This window comes from Lissotriton vulgaris, chromosome 1_1 (assembly GCF_964263255.1).
Source record: "Lissotriton vulgaris chromosome 1_1, aLisVul1.2, whole genome shotgun sequence".
NCBI classification, from domain to species: domain Eukaryota; kingdom Metazoa; phylum Chordata; class Amphibia; order Caudata; family Salamandridae; genus Lissotriton; species Lissotriton vulgaris.
The window spans coordinates 2,055,510,894-2,055,534,202 of record NC_141685.1 but is presented as its reverse complement, the minus strand read 5'-3'; the positions used below and the strand labels follow the sequence as shown (position 1 = coordinate 2,055,534,202).

The following is a 23,309-nucleotide window of genomic DNA, read 5'->3' as shown; positions in this document are numbered from 1 at the left end:
GTGCATTGGTGATGGTTTTCCTGGAGTCGGGGGAATCCACTTCAGTGTCTTGCGCAGCACTCAGAGGATGTTGAAGCATGCAGAGGATACAGCGTTGACCTGGTGATTCATGGTGAGTTAAGAGTCGAGTATGATGCTTAGGTTGCATGCGTGGACCGTTGCAGTGGGTGGGTTTCAGAGGGCGGGGGCCACCAGGAGTTGTCCCAAGCAGAGGGGGTGGTGCCGAGGAGGTGAACTTCTCCATGGAAAGGAATGAGGATTGCATTCCATCTGATGGAGATAGGGTGCTTGCGTAGACCTTTCATCTCTTTGAGCCACAGTAGATGAGCAGATTAATGTATTGTGCCATGAAGTTGCTGAACATGTTTTAACGCCATTTCATGGTTAAAGTGAGTTTAGCTTGTAGTAGTGCTAGATTACTAAAGATAAGGTATATTTTTTTATTTTGTGTGTATTTTTAAGGCCAAGCACACATCCTACCCAAATATTGAGGTTGCAGGATTAGGCAATTTGCCAAGGTGAGGTCATAACTTTGGATACAAGGTAACTTTCAGTCGCTGCCCATGGCTATTACCTGAAATTTCCTTACAGGCCACCTAATATCCCACACTCCTAAACAGCATCAACGAAGAACACAAAAGGCTGCTGTAGTAAGAAGTGCAGCTATTGTTTCAGATGGGATTAATTGAACCCGTTCCACCACACCATGATGGAAGTGTATTCCTGTACTGTCTAATCCCAAGAAAGATAGGTTGTTGCGATCGATGTTCTACCTCCGACCGCTCAAACATACATCAATTTAAGATGACAACTTTTGTCATTATGCTCATATAGGTTGGGGACTAAAAGGCAACCCCCGATCTCAAGAACGCTTACTTCCACATTCACCCAGCACAGTATTTACCAAATACCTAGCAGAGTAGCAGCACATCTTTGCCACACATTGGTTCATGTCTTTCCCTACCTGAATGACTAGCTAGTAAAGAGCAACTCTGAGTGTAGTGCCTCACTCATACTCAGTGCTTCAATTACATTCAACAATCCCTCTCAACCCTCAGCAATCTGACATTTACTGTAAATTCAAAAAAATCTCACCTCTACCTCCAACAGACACAACCATGCTCAAAATAGCTTACAGGCCAAGTCTATCCGAGCAAAGAGAGAGTGTTGCCATTCCATAGGTTAATAGGTTGTTTCCTCTTTACCATACATCTTGTCGTCTGACAGTGAGAATGATAATGAAACTGTTGGCAATTAATGCATCTTGTATTATGTTTGTACCAAATACTTGACTGTACATGCAACCTCTGCAACAGCTCCTTAGGAGTTAGTGGTCACAGGTGGCCAGGTGGTCAGAGGATCTAGTGTTGGTGGAGCCCAGGGTTTGGCACAAGCTGCCATGGTGTAACAACAAGAACTTATTACTGGACAGGGAATGGACAGGGAATTTCTCAAATACCCGCCACAAGTGACAAACAGAGATGTGTCATCCACAGGCTGGGGAGCTTACATGAGGCAGCACACCACCTAGGGCCAACCCTGCCTATATAGTAGTGTCCTTAACCCCTTCACTGCGGCGGCTATTCCGCCGCAGTGCTAAGGGGGTGGGGCGGCCCCGCGGCAGGCGCATGCTGGTAACGGAACCGCTCCATCACCAGCCGCGGTTGCGCTGTGCTCATGACGGAGCGGTTACGCACGGCCCCGCCCGCTCAATAGAACGCTCAGCGCAGGCGCGGAATCCGCGCCGCGCAGGCGCGGAATCCGCGCCGCGCAGGCGTTCCGAGCAAGCTGTGACGGAACCGCTCCGTCATCAGCACAGCGCGACTGCGGCTGATGACAGAATGGTTTCGTCACCAGCAGGGGAGGGGTTAAACTAATAGCAGTTCAGCTAGTGCTGTAAGTGTTTTACATGAGCACTATGTGCTGCTGTCTAAAACAAGGGGGCACGCATGACATGCCAACACAGAATAAGCATACGGTCATTTGTCATCAGGTTCTCCTCCTGGTGAAATGTTGCATAAGCCATCACATGAATGGAAAATCAGCACTCATGTGATCCAACAATATTTCCATTGCAGGTGGACCACATTGGGTAGATTTGTTTGCCATTTGCATGAACTCAAATGGTCAAATCTTCGCCTTCAGGTAACAACACCCACAGTCTAGGGTCCATGGTTTATGGTTGAATTTGTTAGGGACATTTGCTTACAGTTTTTGTCCCATAGCACTGCCATTAATGAACTGTATTGGATGCATCTTGCCAAATGTGTCTTGAAAGATTATTCATAAAATATCCAGTCCAGGTTTTATGATATTTAAAGATTCGAAAAGTTCCTATTTCTTTATAGGGCTCAGTGTGACATGTAGGACTATGCTTCCATTTACAGCCTTACTTTTCCCCAATGGATACTGTCCCCAAAATGAATCTTCCACATGCATCTCTTTATTAAATCCCAGACTGGTGCTAATCTACCTGTGCTAGTGATCCTGCTTCCATCACATTACCAGGTACAGTCCTTACTTGTAGGTGAACCTAAGGTTTCAGTAGACCATCATCTTTTTAGCATCTCTCTCTCACTGTCTCTCTCTATAGACTGTTCAGTAAACCATCTCAGCTTCCATCATCTCTCCTTGAAGCTGAGATTATCTACCTTAACTTAGTGGATGATGATGCAGTCAATTTTCTTCTGCCTTCACTCAATGCCCCCTCCCACTATGGTAAGTTAAATACGGGGTTGGATATTGAGTAGATGACTTCCATATGTGCATTAGTTCAAGTTTCATTCCATAGGGATATTGCTCACAATGCTGTCAGTAGAAATCAAATCCTTTCAGGAGATCACGCAGCTCTTTGTAGCTTTTGGCCTGCACTACCCTGGAAAGACAATTTCCAAAGCAGGCCTTGCCAAATTGAAGGCAGGAGGATGGTTCAATGAAGTTCCTGTAGCATGGGTAAAGGGATCAAGTTAAAGTCAACTAAGGAAAAGCTATGGGCATGAACAAGGGTAATGGAGCTATAATCAGGAACAAGTCTGGTCGCTCACCAGACCGCTCCAAATCGTCCAGTAGGAAAGTACATCAGCAAGGGGAATGTTACAACTAGCCCTTTTTGCAGGTATATCCCGGAATGTTTTGCCTTTTTACCTCCTATTTTTCTGACCCTGTTTAAGTAAGGTTTAGGACTCTGCACACTTAACACTGTTGATCAGCGCTAAAGTGCATATGTTCTCTGTGTAAATTGTGATTATGATTGGTAATCCATGATTGGCATATTTGATTTACTGGAAGTCCCTCGTAAAATGCACTGTATGCCCAGGGCCTGTAAACCAAATGCTATTAGTGAGCCTGCAGCACTGAGTATGCCACCCATACCGTAGACTTTCAAATGTGTTTCAGACTTGCCGCTGTGGTGTCTACGTGTGCAGTTTATAACTACCATGCCAGCCTGACAAGTGCACTCACTTGCCAGTTCCTAACTGTCCATTTTCTTGCATATAAGGTACCCCAAGGTAGGACCAAGACACCCCCATGAGCATGGTGCAGTGTAAATTAAAGTTAGGACATATAATAGTGTGTTCTATATGTCCTGATAGTGAAATGCAGTGCATTTCGTTTTTCACTATTGAAAGGTTGTCAGTCTCATAAGTTAACATGAGAGCTGCAGTCCAACATCTTACAAGTGTAACCTTCCATTGGGATATGGTTAAGAAATGGAGTTTAGGCTTTCTGAACTCAGAATCTAATAACACACATCTTAGTAAAGTAAATTGTGTATTTGAAAATGCCACTTTTACAAAGTTAGCATTTTCTTGTGTTATCTTTCTTTGTGCCGTTGCCTTTTTGAGAATTCACTATCTGGTTTAAGATTGACTGGAGCTGGGGATTTGCATTGTTAATGTTAATGTTAATGTTATGGGGCATTTGTACAAGTGCACGGCTATTCCAAGGAGTGTCCCGGCGCTAAGGAAAAAAGAAAAGAGACCCTGGAAAGAGCAACACCGATAATTGACCACTCCTACCTAGATCTCATTACTGCTGAAACAGCAAGGTCTTAAATTGGCATCTGAAGCTCAAGAGCTCAGTTTCTTGTCTCAAGGGTAGAGGTAGCGAGTTCCATAGGCTACTCACTACCACCTGGAAGGAGCACTCCCCTTCCTTACCCTACAGAATTTAGGTATTAACAACAAATGTTGGGCAGATGACCTCAAGATCCTAGCTGGAATGTAAGGAATAATTCTTTTTCTGATGTACTGTGCCCCACTGTTGTGCAACCCCTTAAAGGCTAACACCAGAGATTTTAACTCAACTCTGTGTTTTACTGATAGCCAGTGAAGTGATCTCAAGTGCTCGTCATGTGTGTTCTAGGCCCGACCACAGAAATTGCTCTGGCGGACGAATTCTGGACAACCTGAGGTCGGTTCAATAAGTATTTTGGGATTCCTACATGAAGCACATTCCCATAGTCCAGCCTCAACAGTATCAAGGATTGGTCCACCGTCTTTCTATGGGCCAGTGGCAGTAATGGGAGGAAATGGCTCATCATTTTTAACAGCCTGAAGCATGTACCAGCCACAGCCCGCACCTGTGACTTCATAGAAAGATCAGAATCCAGCATAACTCCAAGATTTTTAACAGTAGTGACAGGGCTGGAAGGGGCCGGTTGACAAGGAGAGGTTCAGGACTTTATTTACGGCAGGGGTTAGAACTTCCGCAACAGATGCTAATATACTATCTGGACATGGATCCACAGGGGACCCCGATATAAGTGCCTTCATAATGAAGAGTGAGGTGTCCAGTGACATCGGAGGGAACTCCAACAGAGAGGCCCGATCCGGTCCTCCCTCAGAGAACACCCCTCATTCTGATTCAATGAGACAGGAATAGCAAAGGTTTCCTGAATGGTCTTGATCTTATCATAGAAAAAATCTGCAATCTGAGTGGTCCATTCAAGCGTGGGGGCAAAAGGACTCTGAATCGATTTAGGAGAGGAAAAATCTTTTACAATCCTAAAGAGTTCCCTGCTACTATTTCTGGCCATGTCAATTTTAGTGGTCAGATATATTTTTTTCTCGTCGCATACCTTAAGATAATGTACTTTAAGTGCCTGTTTATATATATGTTTACTCTTCGGGTCAAAACTTCTTCTCCATACACGTTCCAAACATTTACAAGCACTCTTGCTTTTTCACAGTGCATCTGTAAACCAGGGGGCAGAAATAATTTCTCGCGAGGCACTGCGTGACTTTAAGGGAGCAAGATGCAATGCCCACTTCTGCAGCCAGTTTTCAAGGGCAGAAACATCGTCTTCCAGAAGCCCCTCTCCAGGTATGGGGTAGTGACCTAATATTTCAGTCAGGGAATCATGGGTAATAAGCTTAAAGTATCTAAATTCTTTTGTTTTATCTCTGCTCTTAGATCGCGTCTCAATCAGATCTTTCTCCAACAAAAACGTGATCAACAAATGGTCGGACCATATAATAGGGAGGGGGTTGTCAAGAACAATACGGCTTGTAGAGAAAATCTGGTCCAGAGTGTGACCTTTCTCATGGGTAGGAGATGTTACATAGGGCAACAAGCGGAAAATATCCAGGCATTCACATAGCTTCTTAAAGTCAGTTGCCTCCTTTTGATCAAAGTGAAGGTTAAAATCTCCAAGAACCATACACTGGCTAAATCTGGTCACAATCGGTTCTATGGCATGACCGATGGTCTCCAGAAAATGGCCGGGCGGGCCCGGTGGTCTATAAATGATTACCCCGGCAACTGACTGGTGGGCAGAGACTGATATCAAAAAACCTAAGCCTTCTGCATCTTCAAGACCAGAGATAGATATAATTGAGCATGGGAGGGAGTTGTTAAATATAATTGCAACTCCACGTCCTCAGCTACCAGATCTATCTTTCCTAATAATCCTATATTCTGGGGGTATTGCATTCGTCAGAATGGGGTTAGATCCCTCATGCAGCCAGGTCTTGGTAATAAACAGGATATCCGGCTTGGCATCTGAGAGTAGGTCATAGATTTGATCTTCATGTTTCTTTATGGATCTAGCATTAATGAGAATAGCCTTAAGCTTGTCCCCGGTCCTATCTGCTTGGGCGCATTTTGGTATAGGAGTACGGTCATTTTCAGTTGCGACCTTTTCCTCTTTCCCACTGCAAGTCCCCCTCCAATTGCACTTGTTACAACGCAGATGCACTGAGTCTGTCGATAGCTTCATCGGAAGAAGACATGTGCTTTGGTTACCAATATTCATAAGATTGTCCCTGCTATATTTAAGTCTTGATGCATTCTTACCGCTGTAACCTCCCAGCATATGGGCAGCATCTTGTGCTCCCGGCGCTACCGCGGCGCAGACGGGCGCAGATGGGCTTGCCTTTGGCGCGCCAACGGCGCGCCCGCTGCTCGCTAGCACAGCGTGCCTTTTTAGTTCCTCCAGAGTGACTAGACCGCCCCACAGGAGGAAAAATGGCGGCTCGAGAATATAAATCAGGCAGTGAAAGCCCGGTTTGAGTCCCCGCCTGCCCAGCGTTTTACACCACCCCCAAAACGAATTCCCACACAATTAAAAATACAGTGTCATCAAGTGACCAATTTTCCACTCATCGGGTACTAAATTGGAACTCCAACATATTTTCCCATGTTGCCCATGAGAATTGACTGTCCATCTGTCCTCACGCGTTAGATGACAACCAGCGTATTTACTGTGTTGCTCTTCATATATTAGGTCAAACGGTCAAGTTCCCATTAATTCACTCACATCAAAATATGAAAAAAGTACCCAATGATTTAAAAATGTTGCGTAAAAAGAGGACAGGTAACGCTACATTTAAGGAAACACCACAAAAGTCTATTACCAGGCTATGAAATCAATGCAGCTTAAGGAAAAAGGCCATTTTAATGCATTTTAAAGTCAGCACTTCTTATTTAGTAAAAGAAACTCATAATTGAGTTCAAGCATAATTATTTAAATCAAGCATATCATGTGAGGAAATAATTGTAACATTTTCGGTTATTATTGCTTAGAAATGTTCAATGTAATTATGGCATACCATCACAATTTCATAAATATACATGTAAATTATTCCTAAAAATAATTATAATAATTTCATTTTAGGAAATCAAAGGCTCTAGAAAATGTCAAGCATTTATGCGTTAAGTTTCACTCACATACAATGTAAAATGTTTTATTTGCCCCAGATTTGCATTTGCTAGGGTGGATTACAATGAAGGCATTAGAGATACTAAATGTCATCATTAATATTTGCACAATCATATTTGGGAGAGGATGTACCTTTCGGTTAGAGCTGTCGACCTCGAAGCTGTTCGAGTCTCGGCAACAACGCTCAACATCCTGTTATTATGGGAAAATCACTTAATCTTCCTGTGCCTAACAAAAAAATAATGTGTCTGTCTGTAAGAAAACTGGTGCTCATGTAAAGTACTCTGATACCTGATGTCTCGGGTCTAGTTCGCGCTATATAAAACTCTATAAAAGAAAAAAGTATGTAAGACTTATTTGTTCATGGCTCCATTCCCCCTTCCTTCCTTTCTTTCCTTTCACCCGCCCCTACCAAGCCCCTCCTATTCCCTTGCCGCCTCCTTCCTGGTCTCCTCCTTTACTCTGATCCCCCACCATGTCCCCCTTCCCCCATACACCCCCTTCCTGCCGACCCCCGCTTCTTCCCCTGACCACCCCTTTCTCCCCTTCACCCCAAACACGTAGGTTTGTGGACAGATACATGGACCTCTTCGGCGTGAGTACCCACGCCACAATCTCCATCACTTTTCACGCATTCTTGCAGGGAACCCATCCTTCCTCTCTTGACGGTTGGTCATGGAGCACACTTGCCTGGTTCCACGGGGTCCCTCCCCTTCTCCAGCATGCACCACCGGCCCTAGTGTCCACACCACCTGGTTATCAGGGGCACATCTTCTCACCCCCATGGTGACTGGCTGTCTGGACCCTCGCTTCTCCTCCTCCAAGTAGACCTCTGGCCCGATGGCTCTTTGACACCCGACATATATAGGGGGATATCCGGCACTAAGGATATTGGTTTTATCAGTCCTAATTGTAATTTGCCTTTTCCCTGTAGCCTTTTCTTCCCCCCTCCCTCCTTACTTGCATTGTACTGCTTATTGTTTATATACTTTTGTTCCAAAATGTGCATATGATGTATGGTTCTATTCCAATAAAAAATTACGACGAAACAAAAAGACTCATTTGTTACATAGATATACAGCTTCATATTAATAATTTGTGTTATTTTGCATCACAGAAAACTTTTCCATCAATAATCTTGTGTAACGACTTTGCTAAAGTATCAAGGTAATCCGTTAATAACATGTTAAGATCATTGTACCTTCTATTTCTACAATCCAAGCACACTTTTCAGTGCTGGTACATCTTTTAAGTCTCTGTGTTGTTTTTATAGTGTGTGCAAAATGCACATTATTGTTTTATTGTCAAATCTTTTTTTATGTCGTGTTATGCTACATCATAACATTAGGATGTATTCAATGCACAAAGTTAGTGTCACAATTTAAAAAAATATGCTGCAACCTTGAAATTCATGGTACATCTTATTTTCTATATGGGGACTGTGCCAACGTACAATAGCTAGAAGCATACCTATCTAACATTTAATGTTTTTTGCAGCTGTGGACGACCATACAATCACATTAACCCAGCCGAAAGGGTGCCGGACAGAAGTGATACAGAAACACATTCTAGAAGCAGAACAGGTAATCCATTAGTTATAAATAAATGTGTGTTACTATTCAAATGGAACCAGCTTGACATTTGACCTAATCGCCCGTGTTGGCTAGGGGTTTTAATTACTCAAAAAGTGTTGAATTGTATCTGAGCAATCATTTATTTGCTAAATGATATAACATAGAAAAAGAAAGATGGTCACCGAAACATCAGATGCCTTATATCGTGAAATTAAATTCCCATTTCATCAGCAAACAGGGATGGGTAATCAAACAGTGTGTTAGTAAGGATAACACAGGCACGGATGCATGGAAAGGGACACTGGTCCCCATAACATCTGGTTCAGTAATAAACAACAAGGACTGGGGTGCAGCGATCCTCTTACTCCCCTTGTCCCCGTTGCCACTGCATCTGCTGCGCTATTGATAGTTATTGATAGTTATGTTCCTTCTTACTATAAAACTTAGGGAGACCCTTGAAATATGTTCTTGAGGAATCTCCTGGGAGAAAAAGTGTGATTGAGGTTCAGTTTTAATGACCACAGATTGCTTAATTCATGAAGGAACTCCTGATTTTATGGACACATTGATGTTGGGGACAACTTTATTTCTTTTCCATGTGATTACATTAACTAGTTGATTCTTACAGCTGTGTATCAATGTTTTGTTCAACAAATGAAAACGGAAGATAGTTGTAAATAAGTTTATTTTCAGTCGGATAAAACATGCACCATTAAGAGTCTGTACGGTAAGACCATGGAGCAGTTTTAAAACCTGGGACAGTAACACATAAAAGACATTAAAATTAAACATCAGTATAATTTGAAATTACAACAGTAGACGTACATCTCAGATACGAAAACTGGTTTGGATACTAAGCATTGTAAATTGGATAATTTCTATATAGATAAACCAATGATGTTATGGAGGTATGCTATTGAGTAGGAAACACTTTTTGTCCTTATTTGCAGGGCATGTGTTCTGTAATGCAACCAGGGGCCTTCAGTACAAAGTCACCCTTTGTTAACCAGGTGCAATGCTTTTGTAGCACTCAGCTACAAAAATTACCTTGTCTGTGACAATTGATTTAAAGATTTGTGAAACGTTTTTCCACAGTATTTTTAGCAAATTCAAAATACCTGGGATACCATTGAGATGGCTTGAAGGTAAATTGAGTTATCTGTGAATAGGAGCTCCCAATTGTTGAATGTCATCTCCTGCCACAAAGGCAACTCCAGCAGGCAAGATAAAAATAATTCATACAGGTATGCCTCTGAATGCCTCATACAACCTACTATCCCAAATAATTTAACCATAACATTTCTAAAGCTACAAGCTTATCAACCAGAACTTCCTAACCAGGCTCTACAGAAATATGTTCATATTACACCTATTCTGGTTGAACTCCATTGCCAGCCTGCACCATCTACAAAACCAGCTGCATAGGCGAGATCTAAAAAATAAAACAAAAACAAGGCAGCAGGCTGTGAGTGGGACTTACCGGTGAAGGGATTATGAAAACAGTCATTGGTAAAGCCAATAGGTCTGTCCATTTAGAAACTCTTTGTCATGGTTTTTAAAAAAGTTATTGTTCAGGGGCTCATCAAAAATGTTTTTTGGTCTTAAAAAGGCACTCATTACTGTAATACTCCCTGGCACTGAAGGGAATTACTTTATGTGTGCATCTGCTTATTGTGACAGGGCAAAATGAACTCATAGTAAAGTAATCCAATGGCTGAAGTGAGCTGACACATTGCTCCTTAATGCATTCTTGAGTGGGTTGGAGAAAAACTACACAGACAAATGGATGAAGTGTAGCTGAAAACCCCTATAAATAAATGCGTCATCCATAATTTCAATACAAACAAAAGGTCTATGCTAACACAGACCTAAAAAAGCCAACTGTTATGCCATTGACTGCCAGCCTCTTGGTTTTGAGAAGGAAAGAAAGAAAGAAAGAAAGAAAGAAAGAAAGAAAGAAAGAAAGAAAGAAAGAAAGAAAGAAAGACAGAAGGTAAGAAAGAAAGAAAGAAAGTAGAGAGGAAGTAAGGAATGAGAGAAAGCAAAAAGGAAGCAAAGAATAAAAAGGAAAAAAGGAAAGAGAATGAAGGGAAGTAAGAAAACAAATTATGGAAAGAAATGAAGGAAAGAAAATGTAAGGAAAGAAAGAATGAACGAAAGAAAGAAAGAAAGAAAGAAAGAAAGAAAGAAAGAAAGAAAGACAGAAAGAAAGAAAGAGAAACAGAATAGGACACCAAGAGAGAGTGATAGAGAATGAAAAGGAAAAAGAAGGAAAGAAAACAGAAAGGCTGAAAAAAAAGAATGGGAGAAACAAAGGAACAAGGAAAGATGGCAAGTACGGAAGATCATCTGTGCTCAATTGTCAAAATCTGCGAGGTGTTACAGGGACCGTCGTCGGCGGAGGTGAGGAAATTGAAAATCTTCATTCTCAGGGGTCTTACTAATATCAATAAAGAACTTGGCACAGAAGATGAAATATGAAAAGACATCTTTATTAAATTTAATAAATGAGGCCACGTCACACAGAAACTGTAGTAACTGAATGAGGTAGTCTGATGAATACAGAGGACAGAGGCCTTTTATATGTTTTAGGGTTACATGACTCAGCACAAAAGTAAGGGGCAGTCCTAGCTTTTGCAAGCATGCAAAAACTCCAACATTCCTTATTTACAGTTTGAGCAATCCCATGTATACATGACCAAAGCATTATATGATGACAAACCCACATTTCAGTTGTCAAGCCCATAATTAATCATCAAACAAACCCAAGATAAACATTCTTCTCTAGACAAGCTGGACAAAACCCATAATAAAAGGGCCCGCAGCCCACATCATAAATAGACCATAAAAAAGGAACAGAAACAGATAGGAGCAAGATAAAGGGGTGTGTGCGTGTACAATAAACTCAACAATGTCCTGCCCTTTGATCTCTATCTGACCAGCTGCCTAACAAGGAACTGGCTCAACGAGGTCAGCCTCGGGCAAGGGAGTCAGTTCGTTCAGGTCAAACAGAAGTCAGCACAAACTTAAGCTAAGGTGCATGTGTCCCAGAGACTTGTTCAGCCACAGTCATAAGCCTATGTGAGGGCAACCACAAAATGGCTGCAATGCACAAAATGGAACCCATGGTTCAGAACGAAATCTTCAAATACACAGTGAATCCATTGGTGTAACATGATGAAAACACTCATACTTGCTGAACTCACTGTTTACGGTTCGCTGTTACCAAATTCGTAACAGAACCACGACCTTTATGACCCAGGTTCAGAATTCACGGAACCTCAGAGGCAGGCAACTATAATGTTGCATCTACCAGCCAGGACACATAAACATTTGACTCATTTGGCCCGTTGTGTGCTGGAAGAAATTCGACTTTTTAAAAAACAAACTAAAAGTGGAACTCCAAAACAAAGTTGACATTCTTTTTGGGCATGCATGGTCTGCAAATGCTTGTAGTAGTTCAAACTATACCTAAGGACACATTAGAGCTATGGCTTGAGTGACAATTTCCTATTTAAATTTTTTAAATATTTTTTCTAGAGCTTTTAATTACTTTTAAGCTAAAACTAATAGTTTTTGTAGCTATGAGCATACCATTATCTAGTCAACCTAGTAATACGTGCAGAATTTCACTATGTCGTCCATTCGGAAGAGGAGTGGGTGTTATATTCCACATAGGTACCCTAATACATGACCCTGTATCTTTATAACCCCTCACCTATATTCTTCCCTGCATTACACTTATAACGGTTTACAGGGGCTGCTTTCAGAACATGGGTTTTCCCTAATTCGAAATCTCATACATTATGCATGAGGATTCTTGGACGTGCAGCAGGACTAACATCTCCTGTGTAACATCTATGTACAAAGTTCATTCCCGACTTCATCCTAAGACCGACACAGTAATACAGTGAGGTAAGACCTTTGGGGAGACCCATGGGTATATAAACATCACATCTTTCTAAGATAGACAGAGGAGACCAGGATTTACGGGCCGACACACTGACCAGAGACGTTGAGGTTCCTGGTTGCAGATACTCCAGCTCGCAGTGATGTAACATCCCTCGCGGGGTGTCCAATTCGAGACTAGGATGGGGTCCCACAGTCTCTCACTTCAGGTAATGGGGTTGACTTTATCCTAGAGGGATTCTTGGCTTAACACCTAAACACATGCTACGTACACTTAGGTACATCTAGTTAGGGAGGCATCGTAGGAGTACGCTTTTTTTATTATCATGCATTTTATATACTTGTATGTTTTCATTATTACCGCAAGTAGTCATAGTGCTTCTAATCCTATATATATGCTACTGTCTAATGGTTGTTGCAGCTCATCTATTTTACACCAGAATAACAACTGTTCAATAAATACATAATGAAAACACCCCTCCTGTTTATTCTGTGTGTCTCTCTAAGGCAGACTAAGTAAGCACGAGTGACTGAGCAAAAAGAAGTATTGTTTCCTTTGTTCTGAGGGATCAGGGTTGTCATGTTCGATGGTTGTTAAGAACTATTCTCTCATTGGTAAGAGGAGATTCTAGTGGCACAGTGAGCTAGCTGATACAAAAAGGCCAACATACCCAGTGGGGGTGTTCAGAATCAGTATGACACCAATCCACAGTGTATTCTGTCTGAATTTTCAGATCCTGTATAGGTTTTATAGGAACTAAATGACAATGTAGTCCTTAGAAATAAATAGCTCTTAGATGTTACTTAAGGTCACGCTGGACCAGGTAAATCCAAATTACAGGCTGACTGTGTTGGAGGGTAGGCTGGCTACAGGGCTCCAGCAGGTTCTGTTAAAAAAGTACCTTAGATGAAGGTAGCATCAACATCAGAGACTTCATGTGCCATTTCCGATTCATGCAGATAATGAAGGCTTAGTTGACGAACCCCTTCACTATGCACGCACTGCGTCATCATCAAGTCATGCAGTCCGTAGAAGCAATGTCGTTTATCAGCTTCTGCATTGGTATCCAAGAGCAATGGTTCAGTTCCAATCAACGCGAAGTCATTACTGCTTTGATTTTGATGGTTCTGTCCAGCAGAAGCTCATATTCAAGGGCGCAGAATTGGATTGGCACCACTTGGCAAGGTAGAACTCACAGATGGCAGAGACCAGGTGCTGTTGCAGATTTGTCGTAAGTCTTTCATGGCCGTGAGACTTCATAACAGAGGGCAGGCCAGCAAGCCCTTAGAATCACTCTGGGTTCAAGTCAGATGGGTCCAGTTCTTGTCCTCATCAAGGCAGAGAGCAGTAGGGAGGCACAGCAAAGCAGAAAAGTGCTTTTTCCAGAGCAGCAGTCATGCAGAGTGGCAATCCTTGTGGCACAGTAGTCTTTTACTCCTGGCAGAGTTATTCACAGGTACAGTGGTGGATTGTCTTGGTAGGGTCAGAGGCCCCGTACCTATAACCAGTTGTGAATTAGAAGTGGGAGTGACTTCAAATCAGGCCCCTGAAGTGCACACGCCCCTTTTTTTCTCAGCCCTGGCCCCAGCATATCCTTAGGGGGTAATTAGCCCATTGTATGGGAATCAGATGTAAGTGTCAACTCACCCTCTCTTCAAGCCCAGAAAGAGCTGCAGATAAATGCAGATGAGTTCTCTGTCACACCTACCATCCCTATGTTTGTGGCTGTCTAAAGGGGATGCACAAAGTGTAGCTGTCACCCTCTCCAGACATGTATTGGAGACAGGCTGCTGACACACAGAACAATACGAGCAGAGAAATATCCACTTTCTAAAGGTAAAAAGAACAAATGATGGGATGATCACTCATTAGCCAGGCTAGCTTGAATCCAATGGCATGGTTAGCACAGGACCCACGTCTGGACATAAACATCCTACTCGGGATGACAATGCAAAACAAGCAAATCATGGATGGATTGTAAAACTTAAAACAAAGCACCCTTCCTAAAGGCCTACTTAGGGCCTACCTTAGGGGTAACCTATGTATAATAATAGTGGAGTGTAAGGCTTGGCAAGTGGTTTTAAATGCCAAGTAGAAGTGGCAGTAAGCTGCACACACAGGCCCTACAATGGCAGGCCTGAAACAAATTTGAAAGGCTACTTGTATGGGTGGCACAATCAGTGCTGCAGGTGCAGTAGTAGCAGTTTGGTTACAAGCCCTGTGTTTATGGTATGCCACTTTACAAGGGACTTATAAGTAAGCTAAATATGCCAATTGCGTATATACAAGTGTTACCATGTTTAGGGGAGGAGCACATGCACTTTAGCACTGGTCAGCAGAGGTAAAGTGCTCACAGTCCTAAGGCCAACAACACAAATCCTCAAAATGAGGAAGAAGGCAAAAGGTTTGGGGTGACCCTTCAGAGAGGGCCTTTTTCCAACAAAAGTAAAAATAAAAACACTGGCAATAAAGAGGACTACCTTGTGTATTAATGTACTTATTGTGAAAGAGCTAACTACAGTTACTCAAAGTGAAGTTAGCTTTGCTGGTTACTGTAGTGGGCAGATGCAAAATGTGAATCACACAAAAACAGAGCAATGGATGAAGAAAGGTGGCTGAAAGATCCTTTAAGTAAGTAGATTGTATATTTAATTTTAGTAAAACTGAAAGGTTTTGGCTAACACCAGACCGGTTAAGTAAGGCATGGAGACAAAGAGGACAGGAACACATGTGCAACCAAGGAGCAAAAAGGTCCGCCCTCCCACTGTATTTAAAAAGAGGGCTCCACAGCTAATGGGGAGAGAAAAGGAGAGATGAAAGGAAATCAATGCCATGTGAGGACTAAGACACTGAAGGGTGCTGAGCCCAACATAAATCTTTAAAATTGCATCCTACATTTTAATATAATTTATTTTTCCAAAGGTTTTTGTATTCAATGTTTTTTTGAAGTTATTGATGGACTGAATGTGGATGTTTCTGCGACCATCACCTCAAGAATTGAAGACATTGCGATAGCAAATATGTTATGCAGTGCAATTCTGCGGTCTAATAGCAGTTAGATTTCTTGGAGGAAGCACCCCAGGAGATAGAAGCTGGAAAATTGGACTGGTGTGGTGGACAGCCATTTTCTTTGCTTCTTCACACGCAAAAGTTTCACATTCTTGTATATCTTGCAGAGAGTGATTGCTAAACACATACAGTGAGTGCAGAATGACTAAATCCAATAGTGAGTTGTGTCCGAAGTACAGCACTTTCATATGTTAGCCAAGGTGCATGGGAAAATGCAATGAAAATTACATGTAAATCGCTATGATGAATTTATATACTTAGCAATGACAGTAAGCCGGTTGTGTATCGCAACCGTGTGGAAAGACCCAAACCCGTCAACGTTTCAGCAATGGATGGCACGATTGCTCGCCATATATACACAAGAGAAAGCATTATATGATAAAAGGGGATGGAAGGCAAAGCAACTGGGCAAATGAATATGGGCTCCAATAGCGGAATGGAAACAGACGTTAGAAGACGATTAGGAAACGCTTTTTTTACATGAACAATTTGCAAAAAAAATCAATGTAGCTTTCAAAGGATCTGTGATAAATATTACCCAACAGACTGTACCTATTGCACCTAAGAGGCAGAAAGTTATTATAAATCTTCTTTAGGGTGTTAGTTCTGGCATCCTTGACATGGTTCTCCCGTAACCTTTTGCGCTCCATCCTCCTGTTTTGCTGATTTCAATATTGCTGCCTTTAGGACTCTGCACACTTTACCACTGCTAACTATTGCTAAAGTGCTTGTGTTCTTTCCCTAAAAGATGGTAGAATTGCCCAATACCCAATTAGCATACTTAATCTATTTTATCTATATTGTAAGTCCCTGGTCAAGTGTCACTAACTGTGTTCCACCCACTTAAGAATCGCTTTAAACATGTCTAAAGTCTGTCATTGCAGCCTGTGTGTGAAGTTTTAAACTGCTGTCTCGATCTGGCAAAACAAACCTTTTGACAGGCCCAAACCTTTTAGTGTCCCCTAGGGTAGGTCCTGAACAATTTCAGAATATTGTTATAGAGACTTCACCATTGTATAGATTTTGTGTACTCTTTTATTTGTGTTTGAGTGTTACGTATGACTGCTGATATGAATGTAGTGATTAATATTGGATATGAGAGCGGTAATTCATGTTAGTTGAATGATAATTTTTCATGTATGTTTTCATAATAATGATAGCTGATATAATCTTGTGTGTTCTTTAAAATATTCTTAACTTTGTTGACTATCATTTATAAAATAGTATTTTGTATTCACCCAACCCGTATGTTGCTTTGAGCCCTTCATATAGATAGGATCCTAACTTTTATTAGTTTTGAGTTGCCATGGGTTTTTTCCATTTACTATACATTCATGCTGCTGCCCCTGCCCTAGGAACTCATATTGGTAGAAGGGGGTCCACTTTTCCTCTTGCACAATATATGAGAAATGCAATAGACACAGGATGCAATAAAAGTTTAGAGTTAAGCAGTTTGGCAAATGTTTAATGTATCCTCCCAGGCTATTTAAGGAGAACGATTTTGGAATTTTGGTGGTACACACACTGTACCATTGCCACAATGAATGTGCCAAGGTTCAAGGCCAAGAATCTTTAAGATTGTTCCATTGGTAGGATCAATACAGGCCTTCAGTAATTTGTCCCATAGGTTTTTACCACATTTAAATACAAACTTAGGCTTGTCACTGTAGAATGTACCATTATTTGAAAGGTGCAAGTGTTGCATGCCGCCTCCCATACGTTTGCAAAATACCTATGAAGCTTGTGTTTACGATTTTTAAACTGCCCTGATTCGCAAATATGGGCCACATTTTTTATTTATCTTATTTTCTAATTGGGGCCACTTTTAATTTGGTGCCTGGGCCCATTGCCTTTCCCAGTCTAACCCTAGCACAAATCACATCTTGTGAAAAACTGCCATCATATATTGACAGTCTATGGTGTTGCATGCTTTGTGTATTGCTGAGACAGCTCATGGTTAATTGTTTACAGCTGCTTATGAGGAGTGAACGTCATGCCTGAAATGTCTCAAAGTGAAGATGGAATTTAAGGGGGGCGGGGTTGCTGGGGGAATAAACCAACTCTGCTTTGTATGAGCAAAGCTATTCAACTTCCTAATGGAGTGGGACAGACAGAGTTTTAGTTTGTACCCCATGACGGCAAGAGCTTTAGTTTGTATCCCGTGATGGCCAGAGCTTTGGTTGATATCTTTGGGTGTGTACTCATATTGAAAGAGGTATTTTTATTTATTTATTTATACATTTTTATATAGCGCAAACTTGATCACGAAGGATTTTAGCGCGCTTTACAATTTGAGGCAAAGGTAACAAATCAGAACATTAGTCTAACATGGAGAATCAAATGGGCATTAAATCAACTAGTAGAAACATAACAGCTCAATATAACCTGAGTGCACGTTCACTAGCTTTGGCTGGCAGAACACCAAAAAATCGCTCTGCATATCTCCATTTTTAAAAGTGCGCAGATTAGGATCCTTGTTTGTTTTATGTTCATATTTGAATTCCATGGGGATAAGTCACCAAGGAAGAAATTTGTTTTTATACCTAAACCTATTTAGGTATTCCCTCTAGGGTAGCCGGCTAATACACTTCACATCTCACTATGGTACTTGCAAAAAGCAACACATTCTTCGATGTGTACGTCAAACAGGCATGCCAAAAATATTGCAACATATGCAAATATTATACGTGAAATAGCACTTAAAGTACGCTTGTACATTGTGCCGTTCAAATCTTATACAAAGTAGAGAAAAGTCTCCCCATTACCTGCCTACACAAATTGCAATTCATATATCAATCACTTACAAATCCCAAATTGGCCAATACAAATTTGAAAGCCACAACAAGCATCGCAAAATGACCTTACCAATCCCAGGCATCAAACCAACAACAAGTGTTGCATCAAAAAAAACGCTTACCAATCACTTGGTGTCCAGATTCTAACTGCCACGTTCTGAATGACCTAACGGTCACGCCAATTTAGAATACTCACTCCAAAAAGGTTCTCATTCAGGAGCGGTAAACATGTCGAGGATCAAAATCAGGAAGACCAGAAATATACCGGGTTGCAGAGACAGAGAATCCCCAGAATCTCCGTGCACAGAGTACCTCCTTAGAAGAGTCCTACCCTGTCCTCCTCAGTAGATTCCTGTCTCCTGACAAGATCACTCCATTGGATAGCCACTTCTCTGATGAGTCCCACGTTGGAGCGCCATTTGAAGAAATAAAGAAACCTTCTCAGGGGCCTCACTGATACCTGGTCCTTTTAAACCATCAAAGAAGAAATTGGCACAGAAGCTGAAATATGAAATACATATTTATTTACCTCAGATGAGGGAGACTACGTCACACAGTACCCTCAGAAACTGTATGAGGCAGTCTAAGGAGTACAGAAAACAGGGGCCTTATATATGCTTAGGGTTACATAGTCAGCATAAAACCAATGGAAGGTCCTGGCTCATGTAAGCATGCAAAATGCCCAATATGGGCATGTAAGATCAGCTTGCTCAACAAAGTGGGAGGAGAGTTACTTCTCCATAAATCAGTACAAATAGCCTGACAGTTATATAAGAGGAGCAGGTGCATTCTACTAGCTAGGCCTTTCTGAGCATGTGCAAGGCTCTGAAGAGGGAAACAGCACATGGCTAACTAAAATGGCTGCCAAGTACAAAAATGGCTTTCAGCTCATGCTAACAAATCCCTGCAATCTTTAACACCACGCGTAAGATTTCCCGACCTCAAAAAACACCCCTGCACCCAGCGTCCCACGGCCCCCTATGCCCAACTCCTGGGTGCCTACCTATCCTCCAAGACCCCAACTTACCCCTTGAAGTTTTGGTCACTCCAGAAGATCCTTCGTCCCCGAGCCTGCAGCCTTTGTTCCCTTTTCAAGTTCCTCATTGAATAACATTCAGCGCCCAACGGCTCAAAAGCACCCTGCACCCAGCTGCCCGAGTGCCCCTGGCAGTGCAACCTGTACCCTATCCTACTTCCCCATTTGCCCTGAGCAAGTGACCAGGAGCCCAGCTCCCAAAGCCGCGTAGCCTGCTATCCAGCAGCCACCAACCGGAGGCCCCCTTTCCCTCATTGGATAACATTGGGCCTAACTACCTCTGCACCCGGCCGCCCCTGTGCCGCTGGGGGTGAACCAACTGTACTTACCTGACCCTGGGGGACCCCTGAGTCTATACCCAGAACCCTAACTTCACCAGCCGAGTACTCACCAGGAAACCGATAACTCACTTATCTGCCATTGGATAACATTGACTGGTTTGACTCGGAAAAATCTTCTAAGTGTGAAGTTTTGGAAACTGAAAATATTCATATAAAATCACCCGAATTCTGAATTCTGGAGTACTCACCTGTGCTCAGGGGAGAAGCCAGTACTGTACCTTGTAGCCCAGTACTGAACCGCAAAAGTAATCTCTATCGGGTTTACTAGTAATCTATATTTTATCCATAGGAATCCATTGTCTGCTTTTCTATGAAATTTCTTCTGTGTCTACTTTTGAAAACTTGAAATGTTCTGTAAAAATCATACAAAATACTGAAACACAATTACTCACCTGTTTTAAGTTGAGACCCCAGTGCTAGAACCAGGAGCCCAGTACTGGATTACAAAAGTAACAAGATCATACTTTACCTGCAACCTGAATTTTCTCCCATTGGATAACATTGCCAGTTTTTCATTGAAAAGTTTCTAAGTGTGAACTTTTAAAACAGCTTTATGTTCTTGAAGAATCACTACCATAACTAAAACGATTTTACTAAATAGTTTTCAGCTTAGACCCCAGGACTGAACCTAGGATTCAGTCCTGGAACTACCATAATAATCTACAAAGTAATCAACTGTACATATATGATAAAACCCATTGAGCTCAATGCTATAGTGTGTTTAGAATTGTGTTGCCTACTGCAACCCCTGTATCTATTGTGTTCACAAAGTTTATTGCCTCTTTGCAAACTGATTACATGAGAGTACTCATATCTAGGAAAGTATATTTTTATACCTGTTGGTTCTAAAAATAAAACAAATATATATGTTGATATAAAAATAATTGGCCTGGAGTGCAATCCTTGGTTGTGTGAAACCTTTTGCTGACTGAGTGTGTACAACAAATGCTTTACACTGTCCTCTGGTACTGCCTTACTGCTCGACCAGGCTACCACTTTTGAGAGTAAGGTCAGTCCTGACTTTAACCTCTATTATACCTCTGGTGTTTGTGGACTCTAAACACACTGTACCTTATTCTGGTCCAGTATATATAGAGCCACTTTCTCACATTGGTGGCAGCGGTGGGGTGCAAACTTGCATTTGTTGGACTGCATGGTTACCATCTCATCCCATGACAGAACTCATAAATTGCCTTTTGAATTCTGAAATTGGTTTTTCCAAAATACTAAAAGTCTGGTAGGGCCTAGTTTAAGTCCCATTAGGATTTTAGAAAAATAAAAGTTACTATAGTCAGGGTAGATAGTTAGAACTATCAGGTTAGAATGTCTCAACCACCCCCAACTATTATTGAGGATAATTTTGCCCAGGACCTGGTGGAGGAGCTCGACCTCACACCTTACTTACACTTAAATTTCAGAGAAGGTCCTTATGCAAATTGAAAAATATACCAGTTGGCCTGCATCCAACTAAAGTAGGGCTCCTGGAGCTCTTGGCTGAGTATGCTAAAGGCCACCCCTCTGAACAGGGTCATGACCGGTCAGAGGAAGAAGAGGTGCTAGAGGAGGAGGCCCCCTCCCCCCCCATCATCTCTATGGAGAGGATAGGCCCTGTACCCGTAACTCCAAGAATCACACTCTTGGACCCTAGGGCCTACACAGGTGGGAATGGGCCCAGAGAAAACATTGGGACTAGTCCCAGTGAAGAGGATAGCTTGTTAGCCAAGTTGGCCAAGAGATTAGATCTAGAGTCCAGACTCCTGGCTCTGGAAAAAGAAAGGAAAGAGATGGGCTTAGCCCCTATCTCTGGTGGCAGCAATACCAATAACAAGGATTAGAGAGGAATTTTATGATCCTAAAATCCCCAAAGGGATTTTCCATAAATTTAAAGAAGGTGATGTATCACCAAGTGGTTCACAGCCTTTGAAAGGGCTTGTGATATGAGAAGAGTGTAGAAACCTCTATGGGGGCACTCCTGTGGGAACTGTTCTCTGGTAATTGCAGAGACAGGCTTCTGACCCTCTCTAGGCAGATGCAGGGTCCTAAGACCTCATGAAGAAAACTCTGATTGAGGGATTTGGACTCACTACTGAGGAGTATAGAATTAGGTTCAGGGGGGCTCACAAAACCCAAACCCAATGCTGGATAGATTTTGTAGATTACTCAGTAAAGGCACTGGATGGTTGGTTAACTGGACACAATGTGCATGATTTTACTGGAATTTATAATTCGTTATGAAGGAACACATTTTGAGTAATTGCACAAATGAAAAGTTGCATCAGCATTTGGTAGACCTAGGTCTAATTTCTCCCCAAGAATTGGGAAAGAAGGCAGACCAATTGGGTCAAGACTAGGGTGACAAGGACAGTAACTGGGGGTGACCAAAAGAAGGTGTTCACAAAACCTCCCCAGGGGAAAGGTGGTGAGAATCCCCAAGATAAAAAGTCTGAGTCTTCCAAAGGGCCCCAAAGACCTGAACAGGTGGGTGGGTCCCAAACTACTCCCTATGTGCCTCGGCCCTTTAGGGGGAAGAACTTTGATCCTAACAAGGCCTACTGTAACAACTGTAAAAAGTTGGGACATTTAACTGTAGACAAGAACTGCCCCTACAATAAAACCCCTAAGGCACCCAATACAGCTACTCCAGGGACAGCAAATCTGCAGATGGGATCAGAGGAGAGCCCAGAGCAAATCTGGAAATACACTCAAGCTAGTCTAGTCTCCCTGGGGGAAATGAAGGTTGCCACTGTAGCTGGTTGGCCACCTAACTGTAAAAAGTATTTGCAATACCCCTCTATTAATGGAACTAGAGTAGAAGCCCTGAGGGATACTGGTGCCAGTATCACTATGGTGAAGGAAACACTGGTTTCTCCAGAGCAATACTTGATTGGGAAAACTTACCCAGTCACCAATGCTGACAGCATTACCACCCAACGCCCTATGGATATGGTGACATTAGGTTGGAGGGAGGTTACTGGCCTGAAGCTGGTAGTGGTCTCTCCACGATTGCCAGCTGACTGTCTGCTTGGAAATGACCTGGAAACCTCAGCCTGGGCTGAGGTTGGGCAAGTAACCCATGCAGCCATGCTGGGTATCCCTAGACTGGTGTGTGTGCAAACCAGAGCACAGAGCAAAAAGAAGGGTGAACAAGTAGGTTCGGAGCCTGAAAGTATGGCCCAACCAACCAAGACAAAAAAACAGAAGACTGGGGGACCAGCTTCTACACAGCAAGCATCTCAGGACCCCTCTCCTCAGGGAGAGGACTTGGAAACCCTAGAGGTAACTGAGCCCATGGAGCTTGAGCTTTACCAGGTTGGACTCCTGGGCTCAGGGGGGACCCACTAGGGAAAAGCTGTGCCAGGGTCAGCGAGACTGCCCCACTCTTGAAAGGCTGAGGGAGCAAGCTGTTTCAGAAGCACAGGGAG

The 23,309-nt window shown here is 42.4% G+C and overlaps 1 protein-coding gene across 2 annotated transcripts in view; it reads left to right on the top strand.

Annotated features, from left to right (window-relative positions):
• Positions 1 to 23,309, top strand: part of PDE3A (phosphodiesterase 3A) — a 1,268,538-nt gene that overhangs the window by 995,176 nt on the left and 250,053 nt on the right. For both annotated transcript variants that reach the window (XM_086920567.1, XM_086920572.1), the window contains one exon: positions 8,660 to 8,745. In XM_086920567.1, the coding sequence (XP_086776693.1) occupies positions 8,660 to 8,745 (86 nt within the window). The remainder of the gene's footprint in view (positions 1 to 8,659; positions 8,746 to 23,309) is intronic.